This window comes from Herpailurus yagouaroundi, unplaced genomic scaffold (assembly GCF_014898765.1).
Source record: "Herpailurus yagouaroundi ecotype Mexico unplaced genomic scaffold, PumYag 77, whole genome shotgun sequence".
Lineage (NCBI taxonomy): Eukaryota > Metazoa > Chordata > Mammalia > Carnivora > Felidae > Herpailurus > Herpailurus yagouaroundi.
This window is the reverse complement of record NW_024412388.1, coordinates 36,592,156-36,609,496: the sequence shown is the minus strand read 5'-3', so window position 1 is coordinate 36,609,496 and position 17,341 is coordinate 36,592,156. Positions and strand designations below refer to the sequence as shown.

The following is a 17,341-nucleotide window of genomic DNA, read 5'->3' as shown; positions in this document are numbered from 1 at the left end:
CAGCTCAGGTCATGATCTCACAATTCATGAGTTTGAGCCCTGCATCAGGCTCACTGTTCTCAGTGCAGAGCCTACTTTGATCTTCTGTCCCCCTCTCTCTCTGCCCCTCCCCAGCTTGTGCTCTCTCAAAAATAAATAAAACATTTACATTTTAAAAATGATCATATTAACAGATGCAAAAAAAGTATTTGATAAAATCCAAAACCCATTCATGATTTTAAAAACTCAGCAAATTAGGAATAGAAGGAAAAGTTCATCAAGTTGATAAAGAACACTTACAAAAAACCTACAGTTATCATCATACTTAATGGTGAGAAACTTGAAACTCTCCCACCATGTGGTACCTTCTCACCACTGCTTTTCAACATTGCAGTGGAAGTCCTAGCTAATGCAGTAAGATAAGGAAATAAAAAGTATACAGATTGAGAAGGGAGAAATAAAACTGTCTTTGTTCACAGAAGACATGATAGCCTATAGAGAAAATCTGAAAAAAAATCAGAAAACATCCTAGAACTAATAAGCTATTACAACAAAAATTCAGGACACAAGGTTAATGTACAAAAGTCAACACTTTACTATATACTCTCAATGAACATGTGGAAATATAAATTAAAAGCCTATTGCCATTCACATTACCACTCCCCAAAAATGAAATACTTAGTTATAAATCCAACAAAATATGTGTAAGATCTAAATGAGGAAAACTACAAAATTCTGATGTTTGATATCAAAGAAGAACTGCATAAATGGAGAGGGATTCCATATTCATAGATAGGGGGACTCAATATTGTCAAGATGTCAGCTCTTCCCAACTTGATCTATGGATTCAACACAATTCCAATCAAAATCCCAGCAAATTATTTTGTGGACGTGGAGAAACTGATTCTAAAGTTTATGTAGAGAAGCAAAAGACCCCAAAATAGCCAACTCAATATTGAAGAAAAAGAACAAAGTTGGAGAACTAATGCTATCCAACTTCAAGACTTACTATAAAGCTGTGGTAATCAAGACTGTGTGGTACTGGATAAAGGAAAGACAGATTAATGGAACAATATAGACACAGAACAGACAGGCAGAAACAAAACCACATACAGTAAACTGATCTTTGACAAAAGAGCAAAAGCAACAAAACAAAACAAATTAAAAAAAAACACAATCTTTTCAACAAATAGTGCTGGAACAAGTAGACATGCACAAGCAAAAAACAAACAAACAAACAAAAAGAATAGATATAGACCTTCATAAAAACTCAAATGTATCACAGACCTAAACCTTGATGACCCTGGCTATGGCAATGACATTTTAGGCACAACACTGAAGGCATGATCCATGAAAGAAACAATTAAGTTGGGTTTTCATTAAAATTAAAATTAAAAACTTCTGCTATGCAAAAAAGAATAAGGCAACAAGCCAAAGACTAGGAGAACATGTTTGCAAAAGGCCTCTGATAAAAGACTGTGATCCAAAATAATACAAAGAACACTTAAATCAATGATAGGAAAACAACCTGATTAAAAAACAAGCAAAAAATGTGAACAGACACGTCACCAAAGATGACGACAAGTAAGCATATGAAAAGATGTTCAGGGGCACCTGGGTGGCTGAGTTGGTTAAATGTCCGACTCTTGATATCAGCTCAGGTCATGATCTCACCAATCAAGAGACTGAGCCCCGTGTCAGGCTCTGCACTAACAATGTGGAGTGTGCTTGGGATTCTGTCTCTCCCTGTCTCTCTGCCCCTCCCCTGCTTGTGCAGGCGCTCACTAGTTCTCTCTCTCTCAAAATAAACATAAAAAGATGTTCAACATCATATGCCATTAGGGATATGCAAATTGAAACGAGATACCACTACAGACCTATTAGAATAGCCTAAGTCCAAAACACTGATAACATCAAATGTTGGTGAAGATGTGGAGCAACAGGAACTCTAACTCACTGCTGGTGGGAACACAAGATAGTACAGACACTTTGGAAGATAGTTTGGCAGTTTCTTACAAAATTAAACATACCCTTAACCACATGTTCCAGCAATCAAGCTCCTTGGTATTTATCCAAATGAACTGAAAACTTATGTCCACAAAAAGTCTGCACACAGATGTTTATAACAACTTTATTCATAATTGCCAAATTTGGAAGCCACCAAGATATCCTTCAGTAGGTGAACGGGTTAATAAACTGTGGTACATTGGACAATGGAATATTATTACTCAGTGCTAAAAAGAAATGAGCTATCAAGGCATGGTAAGACATGAAGGACTCTTAAAATGCATATTACTAAGTAAAATGAGCCAATCTGAAAAGGTCTCATACTATATTATTCCAACTATATGACATTCTGGAAGAGGCAAAACTATGGCAACAGTGAAAAGATTAGTGGATGCCAGGGGTTGGAGGTAGGGAGGGATGAAAAGGCAGAGCACAGGGAGTTTTTACATCAGTGAAACTATTCTCTGTGATAATACAATGACAGATACATGTCATGTACAACACCAAGAGTGAACTCTAATGTAAATTATGGAGTTTGAGGGATAATGATGTGCCAGTGTAGGTTAATCGATTTTAACAAATATACCACTCTGGTGCAGGATATTGATAGTGGGGGAAGCTATATGCTATGGGACAGGGTATATGGGAACTCTCTGTGTTTTCTGCTCAATTTTGCTGTAAGCCCAGAAACTGCTCTAAAAAACAAAATTTATTAATTAAAAAACAACAACAACAACGAACTAGGAAGGTTCTATTTCCAGAATTACTAAGTACCTACTAAACTGACCTTGTAGTAGTTATAATCTACTTACACATAGTAAGTATTTAATAATAAATTGAACTGTATGGAATAAATAGACCTACTTTCAAGTCAACAGGCCTCACATTACTCAACAGATTCCAGACTTAAAATTAAAGTTGAAGGGTCTTAGGACATCCTGTGGACCCAAATATCACGATGTATTAAGACTGGAGGATATAATCTAATGTGAAGTTTGATTTGCATGGAACAATCAGTGCTGCTTTTCTCAACATCTAGGTAAGTAGAGAGTCTACAGCCATGAATTGGGCTTTTAAGTCAATTCTTCCCTGGGTCTGAGGCCCACCTGGATTTTCTACAGTGATCTGGGGAGAGATGATGATGATGACAGGTCACATTTATGGAGTACAAACTATGTTACACGTATTAACTCAAAGCTAGAGTCTACAGCCCTAGGCAGGCTGAAAAGAGCAGAAGATGTTCTCAATCAAAGCCACTTGCATAGGGAAGATTTAGTCCTGAACTCTAACTGCCAGGAATCTAAATAAAGAGACAATCATCTCAGAGAGGAGCAGACACTAGTAACATGCACAGAATTCACATTATAGTTATGAAATAATGTATAAGGTCTATACAAGCTAAATTTATTTCTATAGATGAAAAGGCCAGGTCAGAGATCTATGCTGTTTTTACAAAGTTCCAGTGTAGAGTGCACATAACCCAGTCAATTTGAGGGGGAACATACCTAAACACAATGAGAGCTTTACTTTACAGGCTCAGTATGCCTCCAATTCCCTGGTCCCCCCTGTGCTCTTGTGGTGTCTTCTAATATGAGAGTTAGTGTTTGAGAGTTTTATTGATTTCTGGAGAAGGGCCATGAGCACACTGAACAGCTGGATTTGAGCCCAGTAAAGTGAGACCTTTGTCCCAAGGACAAAAATCAATTTCAGAACCACAAGACTCTCATTGTACTTAGACAACTACTCCACATGCACCCTCATTTTCCTTCCTCCAAAGACACAGTAAACTGTGAGAAAAGAGACAAACCCAAGTGAAACAGGTCTGTCTTATCTGGCTTGATGACGAGCTGTTTCACTGCTGTGGTTTTTTTTTGTTTTTTTAATGTTTATTTCTATTTTTTTTCTATTGTAATCTGTACTTTTATGCTATTTTTTTTTAATTCTCTTTCAATTCCTAAACATACATCCTTACTTGAAATATTGCCCTATGCTCTGTGGACAATTTACAAACACTTAAAATATTTTCCAGGAAAATTTCATTTCATTTCAACTTGTGAATCCTTTAAGCCTTTTTTTTTTTTTTTTTTTTTTAATATCCAAGTTAGTTAGCATACAGTGCAATAATGATTTCAGGAGTAGATTCCAGTGATTCATTTCCTATGTATAACACCCAGTGCTCATCCCAACAAGTGTCTTCCTTAATGCCCCTTGTCCATTTAGCCCATCTCCCCACCCCTAACCCCTCCAGCAACCCTCAGTTTGTTCTCTGTAAGAGTCTCTTATGTTTTGTCCCCCTCCTTGTTTTTGTATTATTTTTGCTTCCCTTATGTTCATCTGTTTTGTATCTTAAATTCCTCGTATGAATGAAGTCATATGATATTTGTTTTTCTCTGACTAGTTTCACTTAGCATAATACCCTCTAGTTCCATCCACAGAGTTACAAATGACAAGATTTCATTCTTTTTGATTGCCGAGTAATACTCCATTGTATATATATTCACCACATCTTCATCCATTCAGCTGTCAATGGACATTTGGGTTCTTTCCATACTTTGGCTATTGTTGGTAGTGCTGCTATAAACATTGGGGTGCATGTCCCCCTTTGAAACAGCACACCTCTATCTCTTGGATAAATACCTAGCAGTACAATTGCTGGGTTATAAGGTAGTTCTATTCTTAATTTTTTGAGGAACCTCCATACTCCTTTTCCAGGGTGGCTGTACCAGTTTGCATTCCTACCAGCAGTGCAAAAGAGATTCTCTTTCTCTGCATCCTCGCCAACATCTGTTGCTCCCTGAGTTGTCAATTTCAGCCATTCTGACTGGTGTGAGGTGGTATTTCATTGTGGTTTTAATTTGTATTTCCCTGATGATGAGTGATGTTGAGCATCTTTTTATGTGTCTGTTAGCTATCTGGATGTCTTCTTTGGGAAAGTGTCTATTCATGTCTTTTGCCCATTTTTTTCACTGGATTATTTGTTTTTTGGGTGTTGAGTTTGGTAAGTGCTTTATAGATTTTGGATACTAACCCTTTACCTGATATGTCATTTACAGACATCTTCTCCCATTCTGTTGGTTGCCTCTTAGTTTTGCTGATTGTTTCCTTCGCTGTGCAGAAGCTATTTATTTTTATGAGGTCCCAATAGTTCATTTGTTTATTTCTATTTTTGAAAGAGCACAAGCGGGGGAAGGGCAGACAGAGGGGAGGGGCAGACAGAGGGGGACAGAGGATCTGAATCAGGCTCTGTGCTCACAGCAGTGAGGGCTTGAACTCACGAACTGTGAGATCATGACCTGAGCCGAAGTCAGAGAGACACTTAACCTCTGACCCACCCAGGTGTCCCGCTTTGGTACTCTTTTATTGCCCAAAGACTGACAAGGCCTATGGCTTACCAAACCCAGGCAGCAAGCTCTAAGTGGCTTCCCACGGTTTCAAGCCTGCTCCATTTCCATTACCCCAGGTCTGGAATTTCCACTGTAAATAATGTAGCAACGAACAGTGTTTAACCGTGCAGCAACCCCTTTAGCAAATGCTCCCCTGGGATGCAAAAATACATGTCTAGGCTAAAATATATGTCTAACTCAAATGAAGTCTTCTGCCTTATAATTTTTTTATATTCCTCAGTCATAGGTAAATAAATCAGTCCTCATACTGGCTAGAGGAGCTCACGTTCCAAAAGGAGGAGAGTCTGAATACATGAGATCATTTGCTTCAATTTCAGTATGTGAAATCAATACCAACATAAATATTCCTCTCACTTTTGTTGACTCCTTTTCTATTTTTTATGAGTTTATTTAAAAAAATTTTTACTGTCTATTTTTGAGAGAGAGAGAGAGAGAGAGAGTGAGCATAAGCAGGGGAGGGGCAGACAACGAGGGAGATACAGAATCCAAAGCAGGTTCCAGGCTCTGAGCTGTCAGCACAGAGCCCGACACAGGGCTCAAACTCACAATCCATGAGATCATGATCTGAGCCAAAGTCAGACACTTAGCCGACTGAGCCACTCAGGTGCCCCTGTTGAATGCTATTCTAAATTTTTTTTTTTCAACGTTTATTTATTTTTGGGACAGAGAGAGACAGAGCATGAACGGGGGAGGGGCAGAGAGAGAGGGAGACACAGAATCGGAAACAGGCTCCAGGCTCTGAGCCATCAGCCCAGAGCCTGACGTGGGGCTCGAACTCACGGACCGCGAGATCGTGACCTGGCTGAAGTCGGACGCTTAACCGACTGCGCCACACAGGCGCCCCTGTTGAATGCTATTCTAACAGAGAGAAAGTTATCAGGAGTTCCATGAAGCAGAAAACCATCTTTGTGAGAACTTCCCCTTGGCCATGGTAGGACAAAATGTTAATGAAGCCCTCTTCACATGGCCCCAGATGACTAGAATCGTAACACACTCTCAGTATACCAGAACAGAGGCCATGAACCCAGGATACATACCTGGCCCCAAGATATGTACAAGACCAAAAGAAAAGGTGGCAGGTTAAGGCAAGAAACACCTAAGTCAAAAACAGACTGAACACATTCTCCCATAGAAAGCATGCCCATGAATTCTGTATGCCTCAGTCAGCCACATGAAATGACAATGTGATGTGCTGAACTACACAAAGGGAGAAGTAGGAAAGAAATTAGGTGTCACTGACCACTCTTTTCATTCTGCCTGTCCTTTTTATCATTCCACCTTTCTTAACCTTCAAGCACTCACCTGTGTGGCCATGGAGTGGTGAGTGTGGCCGTGGTAGTGTAGGTGATGTGCTAGAGGTCACAATCAAACTCTTACGGTTACTTGTCCGACAACTGCAATGAAAACACAAATGTCAGTTATAACAGGGGCCCACCTTGGGCTCAAGGAACGTAAATGGCTATTGAAGAACAAAAGGGTGACACCATTACATGAGCTGAGCAGTATACCACTTTCAACTGAACCAGGTCAGCAAATCCTGTTTGCCCCAGAAAGATTTCATAATTCATTGTGTTCCACCTTATAATAATTTGTCACCGTCTTGACTTTTGTATTACTACTGCACTTTTCCAATGTTTAGATTTTGCTTCCCAAGAAAACACAAGGAGCTCCTCTAAAGGTAACAACCATGTCTTAAATAGTTTCTAAAGAAGAATGGTCATGGTAAATTTGATTTAGAAAACAAAAAAATACAAGTCACATTCTCATATCTCATAAAAATTAATGTTCTTGCCATAAAAATAAAACCATTAACTTAACCTGTGAAATTTATTTCTTAAAAACTGCTTAATCACTGAATGAAGTAATACTTTCATTTCACCATAAATTTTAGAACAGGCCTGGGTTCCTTCTAAAAACTCTTTCCATTACATGTTAATGCCTGAGGCTTTTTCTTGTAGTTGGGAGAAAAACAAAGCATGATGAAAAGCCACCTTATGCTGTACCTGCCAATGAAAACTGTATATAAATTTATTTGAAAGGCAATTTGGGAAGCTTGCCATTTATATTCATCCAAATATTTACCAAATACCTACTTTGCACCAGACAGTGTTCTAGATGCTAGGGAAGCAACAAGAAACAAGAGAAAGTTTCTGTCCTCAAACTGGCGTACTGCTTGAAGAAAGACAAAGATAGAGGAGTGGAGGGAAGGGGTAGAATGTTCAAGAAATAGTAAAGTGGGTGACAGGAGGGGAGAATGACAGGAAAAGGAATAGCTTATAAAGGCTATGGGGGTAGGTCACAGCCAGACTCTGTAGGACTGGTAGACGGTCATAAAAAAACTATTGGAAATGTCAGGAGAAACTACTGAAAGGATTGAGATCAATCTCAAGAATGCAATTATGATTAGAAATAATAAATACTCTTTCCTAAGAAACCATGAGGACGAATCTAATCATGTCTTACAGCCCTCATTATCTCAGTCACCATCATATCTCCAAGCTTCCTTTTCTCAATTTGACACAGTCTCCCTCTATTCTCTGATCTTCCAACAAAAAAGCTTACACTGTGCCTCCCATGAACTCATTCTGTCGTCAGCAAACTCCCTATATTCTCAACTTCTTTGTTCAAAAATCACTTTAAATTCAGTTCTAATTAAAACTTGGCCCAACACACACACACACACACATGACACCACAGTCCTGGTGAAATCCCAACACTTTCAAACCCAGCTTTCCATCTATTTTACAACCGCACTCAGGCAGCTGAAGATGACTAAAGAAAAATCCAAAATCATGCTGGCTACTGTCTCTTTATATTTATGATGATAAATATCAAGTGGGTCTCATTAACCATACTACAGTCACCTAGGCAATGTGTGCTCTCCCTCCCCCCACCCTCTCTCTCCAAGACAACTAATTTGCACCTTCTCTCCAAACCTCTAGTACTCCTTCCCCAAATCTCATCCTCATATGCTGACTTTGCTTTTTATCCAACTGGGTGTAAAAAGAAACAACACAAGGGGTGCCTGGGTGGCTCAGTCAGTTGAGTGTCCAACTTCGGCTCAGGTCATGATCTCACGGTTTGTGAGTTTGAGCCCTGCATCAGGCTCTGTGCTGACAGCTCAGAGCCTGAAGCCTGCTTCAGATTCTGTGTCTCCTCTCTCTCTCTCTGCTCCTCCCTTGCTCACACGTTCTCTCTCAAAAATAAATAAAGATTAAAAAAAAAAACACAAAAATATTTCATATTCCTGCTCTACAAATCCACCAACCTAAATTTGTACCCATATACTCATTTCTTATCTACAACAGCAGAAGGAAGACCATACTCCTATTGAAGGCAACTCCTTGAATCTCCTCCTTAAGAAGTCTGCACCTCCACTGCCCTCCCTCTCCTATGCCATGAATTTCTACTTCCTACTGAACCATTCTCATCATCATAAAAACATGCTGTCATTTCTTCAATCTCAAGAAAATAAAAAGAGGGGTGCCTGGGTGGCTCAGTCAGTTAAGCGTCCAATTTCGGCTGATGTCATGATCTCACGGTTCATGGGTTCGAGCCCCGCATCAGGCTCTGTGCTGACAGCTTAGAGCCTGGAGCCTGCTCTGGATTCTGTATTCCTCTCTCTCTCTGCCCCTCCCCACTCAGGCTCTTTCTCTGTCTCAAAAATAAATAAACATTAAAAAAAATTTTTTTAAAGAAAGAAAATAAAAAGAAAATCTTTCACAGACTTCCCTGACTTGTGCAGTTCTTTCCTCCCCTGTTTAGGAAAGAGTCCATGTAGGTAATTCTGTACTTGTCACTTTCACACCTTCATTTCCTATTGTCTTGTTAGTCCATTCTAAATAGTCATCCCCATCTTTGCCATTAAAACCACTGTTATCAAAATCACCAGTGATTCTGACCCTCATTTCATGTAACCTCTCAACATCATTTGCAGTTTCAACTCCCTCTTTAAAAAAAAAAAAATTGGGATATAATTTGCATTCAATAAAATATATAGATCTTAAGTGTTCTGTTCAATGAGACAATTATATACATCCATATAACATCCAAAACAAAAGACGGAAATATTCTATTACCCCAGAAATTCCCATGTGACCCTTTTCCAGTCAACCCCCTCGTCCCTCAACTACTTTCTTCTATCACCATGTTATTAATTTTGTTTTACTGGATCTCCTATAATTAGAATTGTACACCATGTATTTTTGTGTGTGTTTGGCTTCTTTTGTTCAACCTAATATGTGTAACTCTTCCTGAGATACTTTTCTTTGTTTAGTTTCTGGGACCTGATGATTTCCTGGTTTTCTTCCTCTCCCTAGCTGCTCATATTTTATTCTCCTTTACTTGTTCCTTCTCTTCCTGACCTCTAAATAATTTAGTACTGAGGCTCAGATGTGAAATATCTTTTTTCTCTCCCTATACACACTCCCTAAATGATTTTTTTCCAGTTTTCCAGTTTTAAATCTTTGATGTTGATGATACCCAGCATTTTATTGCTGACTCTGTGCTCTCTCCTGTGAGTGCAAGACTCATATATTCAAGTGCCTATTTGACATCTCCAACTGGATGCCTTAAAAGGCATCTCAAACTCACACTTCCACAACAGAGCTCTTGAATTTCTAAAATCTGCTACTCCTCCCTACATTGTACTATCTCATTGTATGGAACCACCATTCGTCCAGATGCTTAGGCAAAAACCTATGAATCGTTGCTTATTCTCTTTTCTTCACACCCACATCCAAAACAACCAGCAAGTTCTGTGGAATTATACCCTAAAAATATATCCTGTGTCCAAGCCATTCTATTTCCAATACTACCACTACTTCAGTTAAAGTCTATAAGATATTTTTTTAAATTTTTTTTAATGTTTATTTATTTTTGAGAGTGGGGGGAGCAAGGGAGGGAGGGAGGAACAGAGGGAGAGGGAGACACAGAATCCGAAGCAGGCTCTGAGCTGTCAGCAAAGGGTCTGATGCAGGGCTTGAACTCACAAACTATGAGATTGTGACCTAAGATGAAGTTGGATGCTTAACTGACTGAGCCACCCAGGTGTCCCAAACTCTATAAAAGATTTCTAAATGATTTTCCTTCCACTTTTGTTCTTCTTACTCATTCCCCTGCCCCTACCAGTCTTTTCTTCACCTCAGCCATAGTAATATTTTAAAAACCATAGATGAAATTATGTGAATTCCTTGTTTTAAAACCCCAATGGCTTCCCATCATACGTGGAATATAATTTGGACTCCTTACCACAGTCATTCAAATTAACCCTACTGTAAAGAATTTTGGGGGGCACCTGGGTGGTTCAGTCAGTTAAGCATCCAACTCTTGACTTCAGCTCAGGTCATGATCTCATGGTTGTGAGATCGAGCCCACGTCCAGCTCTGCACTGAGGGAGCAGAGCTTGCTTAGGATTCCCTCCCTCTCTCTGCCCACCTCTCCCCCTAGCTCACGTGCACACTTGTGCACACATGCACGCGCTCCTTCTCAAACTAAATAAACCTAAAAAAAATTTTTTTTAAGAATTTTTTTTGGGGGACCACCTGGGTGGCTCAGTCAGTTAGGTGTCCAACTTTGGCTCAGATCAAGATCTCTTGGTTTGTGGGTTCAAGCCCCACATCACGCTCTGTGCTGACAGCCCAGGGCCTGGAGCCTGCTTTGGATTCTATGTCTCCCCTCTTTCTCTGCTTCTTCCCCACTCATGCTCTGTTTCCCTTTCTCTGTCTGTCAAAAACGAATAAGCATTTAAACAAAAAGGTTTTTGTTTTTTTTTTAAATTAAGGATCTTAGGTAAGGTTTTGTATTTTGGGTTTTCTTAAAAAGAATCATACCTATGCTTATTCAATCTCTTGTTCTAAGGGCAAGTAAGATCTAAATATTCTCAAGAAAATAAACTCTAGACCCTTCAAGTTCTGAACATGAGACATTTTACAGAATGTACATATGAAATTATACTGACCATTGAAAAGCTTACCCAGATCAAAGGAATCCTGAGTAGAAAGATATCTCAGAGACTTCTGTACTTCAGGTCACTATTCCCTCAACAGTTACCCTTCCCTCCTTGACTTACTCAGTTTTACCCAATTTTTAGAAAGTATGAGCTCAGATTAGGTTTTATGTGAATTTTCCTTTATTCTTTCAAGCAGAAAAATGTTTCTCTTCCTCGCACCCCCTTAGCACTTGTGGCTTATCCTACTCACAGTCTTAGTGTCACTGTGGTACACTAGAAAGAGATAGGACTTTGCAATTAAAAGATCTGAGTTTGAGATTGGCTGTTTGACCTTGAACAAGCCTCATAAATTCTCATGCTCTGGTGTTCTAAAATATAAAATGAAGATAATATAAACCTTATGTGTCATTCTGGACTTTTCTCTTTCTTTTATATATCAACCCATCATAAATTTTGTCGGCCTTAACATCAAAATATATCCAAATTCTGATCATTTCTTACTTCTTTCACCATTACCACCTTGGACCAAGCTACCATCATCTTTTATTTGAATTAAGTAAAATAGCTTCCTCACTGGTATTCGTGTTTCCACTCTTGTTCCCTTGTCATCTATTCTTAACAAAACACCCTTTAAAATATAAATCAGAAAAGACTTCCACTTCCAATCATGATGGAATAACAATATATTTACCCTCTCACCTTATATAACTAATAAGCTGAATTTAAAAAAAAAAACAATTTTCAGACATTGGACAAGTAGTAATTCAGGACAGTGATCGCTAAGGACAGATCGCTATCTGAAAAGACCTCCCAGCAACAGTGCAGGGAGGACGTGACCTGCACAGGGCCTGTCAGTGTCCCTGAACTGAAAAAACTACCCAAGAGAAGGAGGTGAAAATTCCTCAGTGTATACATAGGGTTAGGAATAGTTTGTGTTCCTACCAGTCAGAAGGAGAAAACCTGGTAATTCATGGTACAGCAGCAAGAAAATATTAGTCCCAAATGTTACTCTGGTCTTACCTAACAAAGCTTAAAAGCAATCCTTAAAAAGATCAAACTATTTCCAAGTAACTTAACTGTGTCCCAGAACAAGGCTCAAAAATATGGAAAGCAATAAAAAATGACATACCTGATAAAGGGTTAGTATCCAAAATATATAAAGAAGTTATAAAACTCAACACCCTCCCCCAAAAATAATCCAGTTAAAAAATGGGCAGAAGACATGAATAGACATTTTTTCCAAAGAAGACATCCAGATGGCTAACAGACATATGAAAAGATGCTCAACATCACTCATCATCAAATTAATACAAATCAAAACTACAGTAAGATATCACCTCAAACCAGTCAGAACAGCTAAAATTAATAACACAAGAAACAGCAGGTGTTGATGAGGATGCAGAGAAAGGGGAATTTTCTCACACTGTTGGTGGGAATGCAGACTGGTGTAGCCACTCAAAAACAGTATAGAGATTCCCCAGAAGGTTAAAAAATAGAACTACTCTATAATCCAGCAATTGCACTACTAGGTATTTACCTAAAGGACACAAAAATATTAATTCAAAGAGATATATGCACCCCAATGTTAATAGCATCATCATCAACAGCCAAATTATGGAAAGAGCCCAAATGTCCATTGACTGATGAATGGATAAAGAAGATGTGGTGTGTATATGTGTGAGTATATATATACACAATGGAATATTACTCAGCCATAAAAAAAGAATGAAATCTTGCCATTTCTAATGATGTGAATGGAGCTACAGAGTATTATACCAAGCAAAATAAGTCAGACAAATATCATATGATTTTACTCATGTGTGGAATTTAAGAAACAAAACAAACGAACATAGAGGGAAAAAGAAAAAAAAGAGAAGAAAACCAAGAAACAGATTTTTAACTATAGAGAACTGATGGTTACCAGAGAAGAGGTGGGTGGGGGGATGGGTTAAATATGTGATGGGGATTAAGGAGAGCACTTGTTGTAATGAGTACCAGGCATTGTATGGAAACATTGAAATCATTCAATTGTATACCCGAGACTATTATTACATTGTATGGTAACTAAATGGAATTAAAAAAAAAAAAGGAATATGTTCAGCATATAAGCTAAAATTCATAGTTGTATATATAATAAAAAATTACTAGACATGGACAAAAGCAGGAAAATATGACCCATAATTAAGGGGGAAATCAATAGACCCAGAAATGACACAGATGTTAGAATTAACAGAATATTAAAACTGTTATTATAAATATATTTCATATTTTCAATAAGGTATAGGAAGGTATGAACATGTAAAGGAGAGATTATAGATGACATTTACAAACACACAAAAAAACTTCTAGAGATTAAGAGTCTCAGATGAAAATTAAACTGGATGGCACTAACAGAGATGAAGCACTGCAAAAGAAAAGATTAGTGAATGTAAGCATAGCAAGAGAAACTATGCAAAATGAAACAGAGGAAAGAGAATTTTTAAAAATGGAAAGAGCAAAAGTGAGCAGTGGGACAACTTTAAGAAGACTAGATGAGTAATTAGAGTCTCTAAAAGGGAGGGAGGGACATAAAAAATATTTGAAGGAATAAGTGCTGAATAATTTCTAAATTTGATGATAATTATAAACTCACAGATCCAAGAAGCTCAATGAACCCCAAGCACAAGAAGCATGAGGTGGGGCGCCTGGGTGGCTCAGTCAGTTAAGTGTCCAACTCTTGATTTTGGGTCAGGTCATGATCTCCTGGTTTGTGGGACTGAGCCCCACATCAGGCTCCACGCTGACAGCATGGAGCCTACTTGGGATTCTCTCTCTTCCTCTCTGTCCCTCCTATGCTCATTCTCTCATAAATAAATAAATAAACTTAAAAAAAAAATAGAAACATGAGTAACCAGTGTACATCATAATCAAATTACTTAGAACCAGTGATAAAATCTTAATAGCACCACATAGAAAAATTATGTAATACACACAAGCACAAAAATAACAATGACAACAGATTTCTCATTTAAAAAGATGCAAGCCAGAAGATGGTAAAGAAACATCTTAAAGCACTGAACCCAGAATTTAATACCAAGCAAAAATATCTCTCAAAAAGGTAGTCAAAATAAAGACTTTTTTATACATACAAAAGAAGAACTAATTCATTACCAACAGACCTGTACTATGATAAATATTAAAGAAAGGCCTTCAGGGAGAAGGACATGACACCAGATAGAAATCTGGATCTACACAAAGGAAAGAAAAGCACCAGAAATTGCGAATATGCGGGTCAATATAAATCACTTGTTTTTATTTTTAATATCTCTTTACAGGATAAGTGAGTTTTAACGGAAATATAATTTACTGTGGGCTTTACATACATATGTAGATATAAAATGTGGGACAGCCACAGCACACAGGCTGGGAGGGAAGAATGGAAGTGTACCATTGTGAGGCTCTTACATTAAATGTGAAGTGATGTACTACTTGAAGGTAAACTGCGACAAGTCAAAATTTTATATCTAAACACTAATGCAACTACCAAAAAAAGTATAGTTAATAAGACAACGAAGAAAATAAAATGAAATCATAAAATATACTCAATCCAAAAAAAGGCAGAAAAAGGAGAAAGGAAAAAACAAGTACAGCAGGACCAAAAAGAAAAATAGCAAGATAATAGACTTAAGCCAATTATACCAATAACCACATAAAGTATAAGTGTACTATACATACACTGTCAGATTGGACAAAATAGCGGGACTAAACTATATGCTGTTTATTATTTGTGGCAGCCAAACCTAGAAACTACCTCAAATATCCACTGACATGAATGATAAATCATAATACACCCATATAGTAGACAACTACTCAGCAATAAAAAGGAATGAACTACTGATTCACACAGTGGATAGATCACAAAATAGGCTGAAAGTAAAAAGAAGCCAGACATAAAAGAGTACATACTGAATGATTCCATTTATATAAAATTTAAGAAAATGCTAACTAATCTACAGTGACAGCAGATTAATGGTTGCCTGTCCAGAGGCAAGGGAGGGATTATAAAGAGGCATGAGGAAATTTGGGGGACTTATAGATAGGTTATCTTGACTGTCATAATGGGTTCACAGATGTATCCACATATCAAAACCCATCAAATGATATGCTTTAAACATGTATAATCTATTATGCTTCAATCATACCTCAATAAAGTTCTAAGAAAAAAAAATTTTATAATGTTTTTTATTTATTTTGAGAGAGCACAAGCAGGCAAGGGGCAGAGAGAGGGGAACACAGGATGTGAAGCAGGCTCTGTGCTGACAGTGGTGAGCCTGATGTGGGGCTTGAACTCAGGAACTGCAAGGACAAGACCAGAGCCGAAGTTGGATGCTCAACTGACTGAGCCACCCAGGTACCCACTAAATTTTTTAATATAAGCAGTATCAAAGTTACTCTTCTGCTTAAAATTCTCCCTGTCTCACTGAGAGTAAAAGTCAATGCTCTTATAGCAGCCTACAAGACTTTATGTGGTCTGGATCTCCATTTCCTCTCTCCCTTTTACTCACTCTATTCCAGATACATGGGCCTCCTCCCTTTCCTTAGAGTATGCCAAACCTTTACAAATGATATTTCCTTTGCCTATGTTTGCTCAGATAGCCTCATGGCTTGAACCCTCACCTCCTTCTGTCTTTGCTCAAGTGCAGTCTTCTCAATGAATTTTCCCCGAGTCATTCTATTTAAAATGTAATCTCCTCCCCAAACTCTCTATCTCCCTTTCACAATGTATTTTCTCAACAGAACTTACCACTATCTAACATACTATATATTTTGCACATATTGTTTGCTGTCTCTCTTCCCATTAAATAAAAAAAATTTTTTTTAATATTTATTTATTTTTGAGACAGAGAAAGGGGGAGGGGCAGAGACAGAGGGAGGCATAGAATCCGAAGCAGGTTCCAGGCTCTGAGCTGTCAGCACAGAACGTGACACAGGGCTCAAACTCCTCAACTGAGAGATGACCTGAGCTAAAGACTGACGCTCAACCGACTGAGCCACCCAGGCACCCGTCTCTCTTCCTATTAGAGTCTAATTTCTAGGGGAGCCTGGGTGACTCAGTCGGTTAAGCATCTATCTTTGGCTCAGGTCATGATCTCACAGTTCATGGGTTCAAGCCCCGGGTCAGGCTCTGTGCTGACAGCTCAGAGCCTGGAGCCTGCTTCAGAGTCTGTGTCTCCCTCTCTCTCTGCCCTTCCCCTGCTTGTGTTCTTTCTCTGTCTCAAAAATAAACAAACATTAAAAAAAAAAAAAAAAGAATCTAATTTCTAGGAGGCCAGGCAGGGGCTTGTGTATGCTTTGCTTCCTGCTGTATTCCTCAATTCCTAGAACACTGCCTGGCACATGGCAGGCTCTCAAAATGTACTTGTTAAATGAACGAGTGGATGAATATGCTTTGTTACAAGGATTAAAATAAAAGAGGATACTTGTATACCTGGCACATGAAAGATATATCAAACCACTATGTTTAAACTTCTTGTGTATGAAAATGGAGATCTCTTGGCACTGCGGGGACAGATAATTGATTCTAATTTCATTTGCCATGATTTTTTTAAAATTTAAAATAAAATCCCCAACACTAAAGATCATATTTCCAAGCCACATGCCTTTTTATGAAGGTACACATAATCTCAATTGGCAAATCTGTGACAGCTGCCAGGGGAAAAAAAGGTCAGACATCCTGGTAAAGATGCCATGACTCAGCTGAGATACAAAACAAGGAACCGGCTAATTTTTCCATTTCAACAGGCTCTGGCCATTTCCCCAGGATCCTAGAAAATAAAGAACAGGTCTTAATTCCTTCATCCCAGTAACACAAAAGTACTGGATGTTTACAGAATCAGCTATGCTAACTCTCAGCTGATGGGAGGAAACCTAGAAGCCCCCCTGAGCTGATGCTCTGTTGCCTATTGCAAAGACTGTGTTAAACCAGACTGCTGCTCAGTACTATCCCAGTCACTTGGTCACT

The 17,341-nt window shown here is 38.4% G+C and overlaps 1 protein-coding gene across 11 annotated transcripts in view; it reads right to left on the bottom strand.

The window, feature by feature from the left end:
• MAST2 (microtubule associated serine/threonine kinase 2) overlaps window positions 1-17,341 on the bottom strand; it is a 221,376-nt gene that overhangs the window by 43,131 nt on the left and 160,904 nt on the right. For all 11 annotated transcript variants that reach the window (XM_040470078.1, XM_040470080.1, XM_040470083.1 and 8 more), the window contains one exon: window positions 6,693-6,784. In XM_040470078.1, coding sequence (XP_040326012.1) covers window positions 6,693-6,784 — 92 coding nt within the window. The remainder of the gene's footprint in view (window positions 1-6,692; window positions 6,785-17,341) is intronic.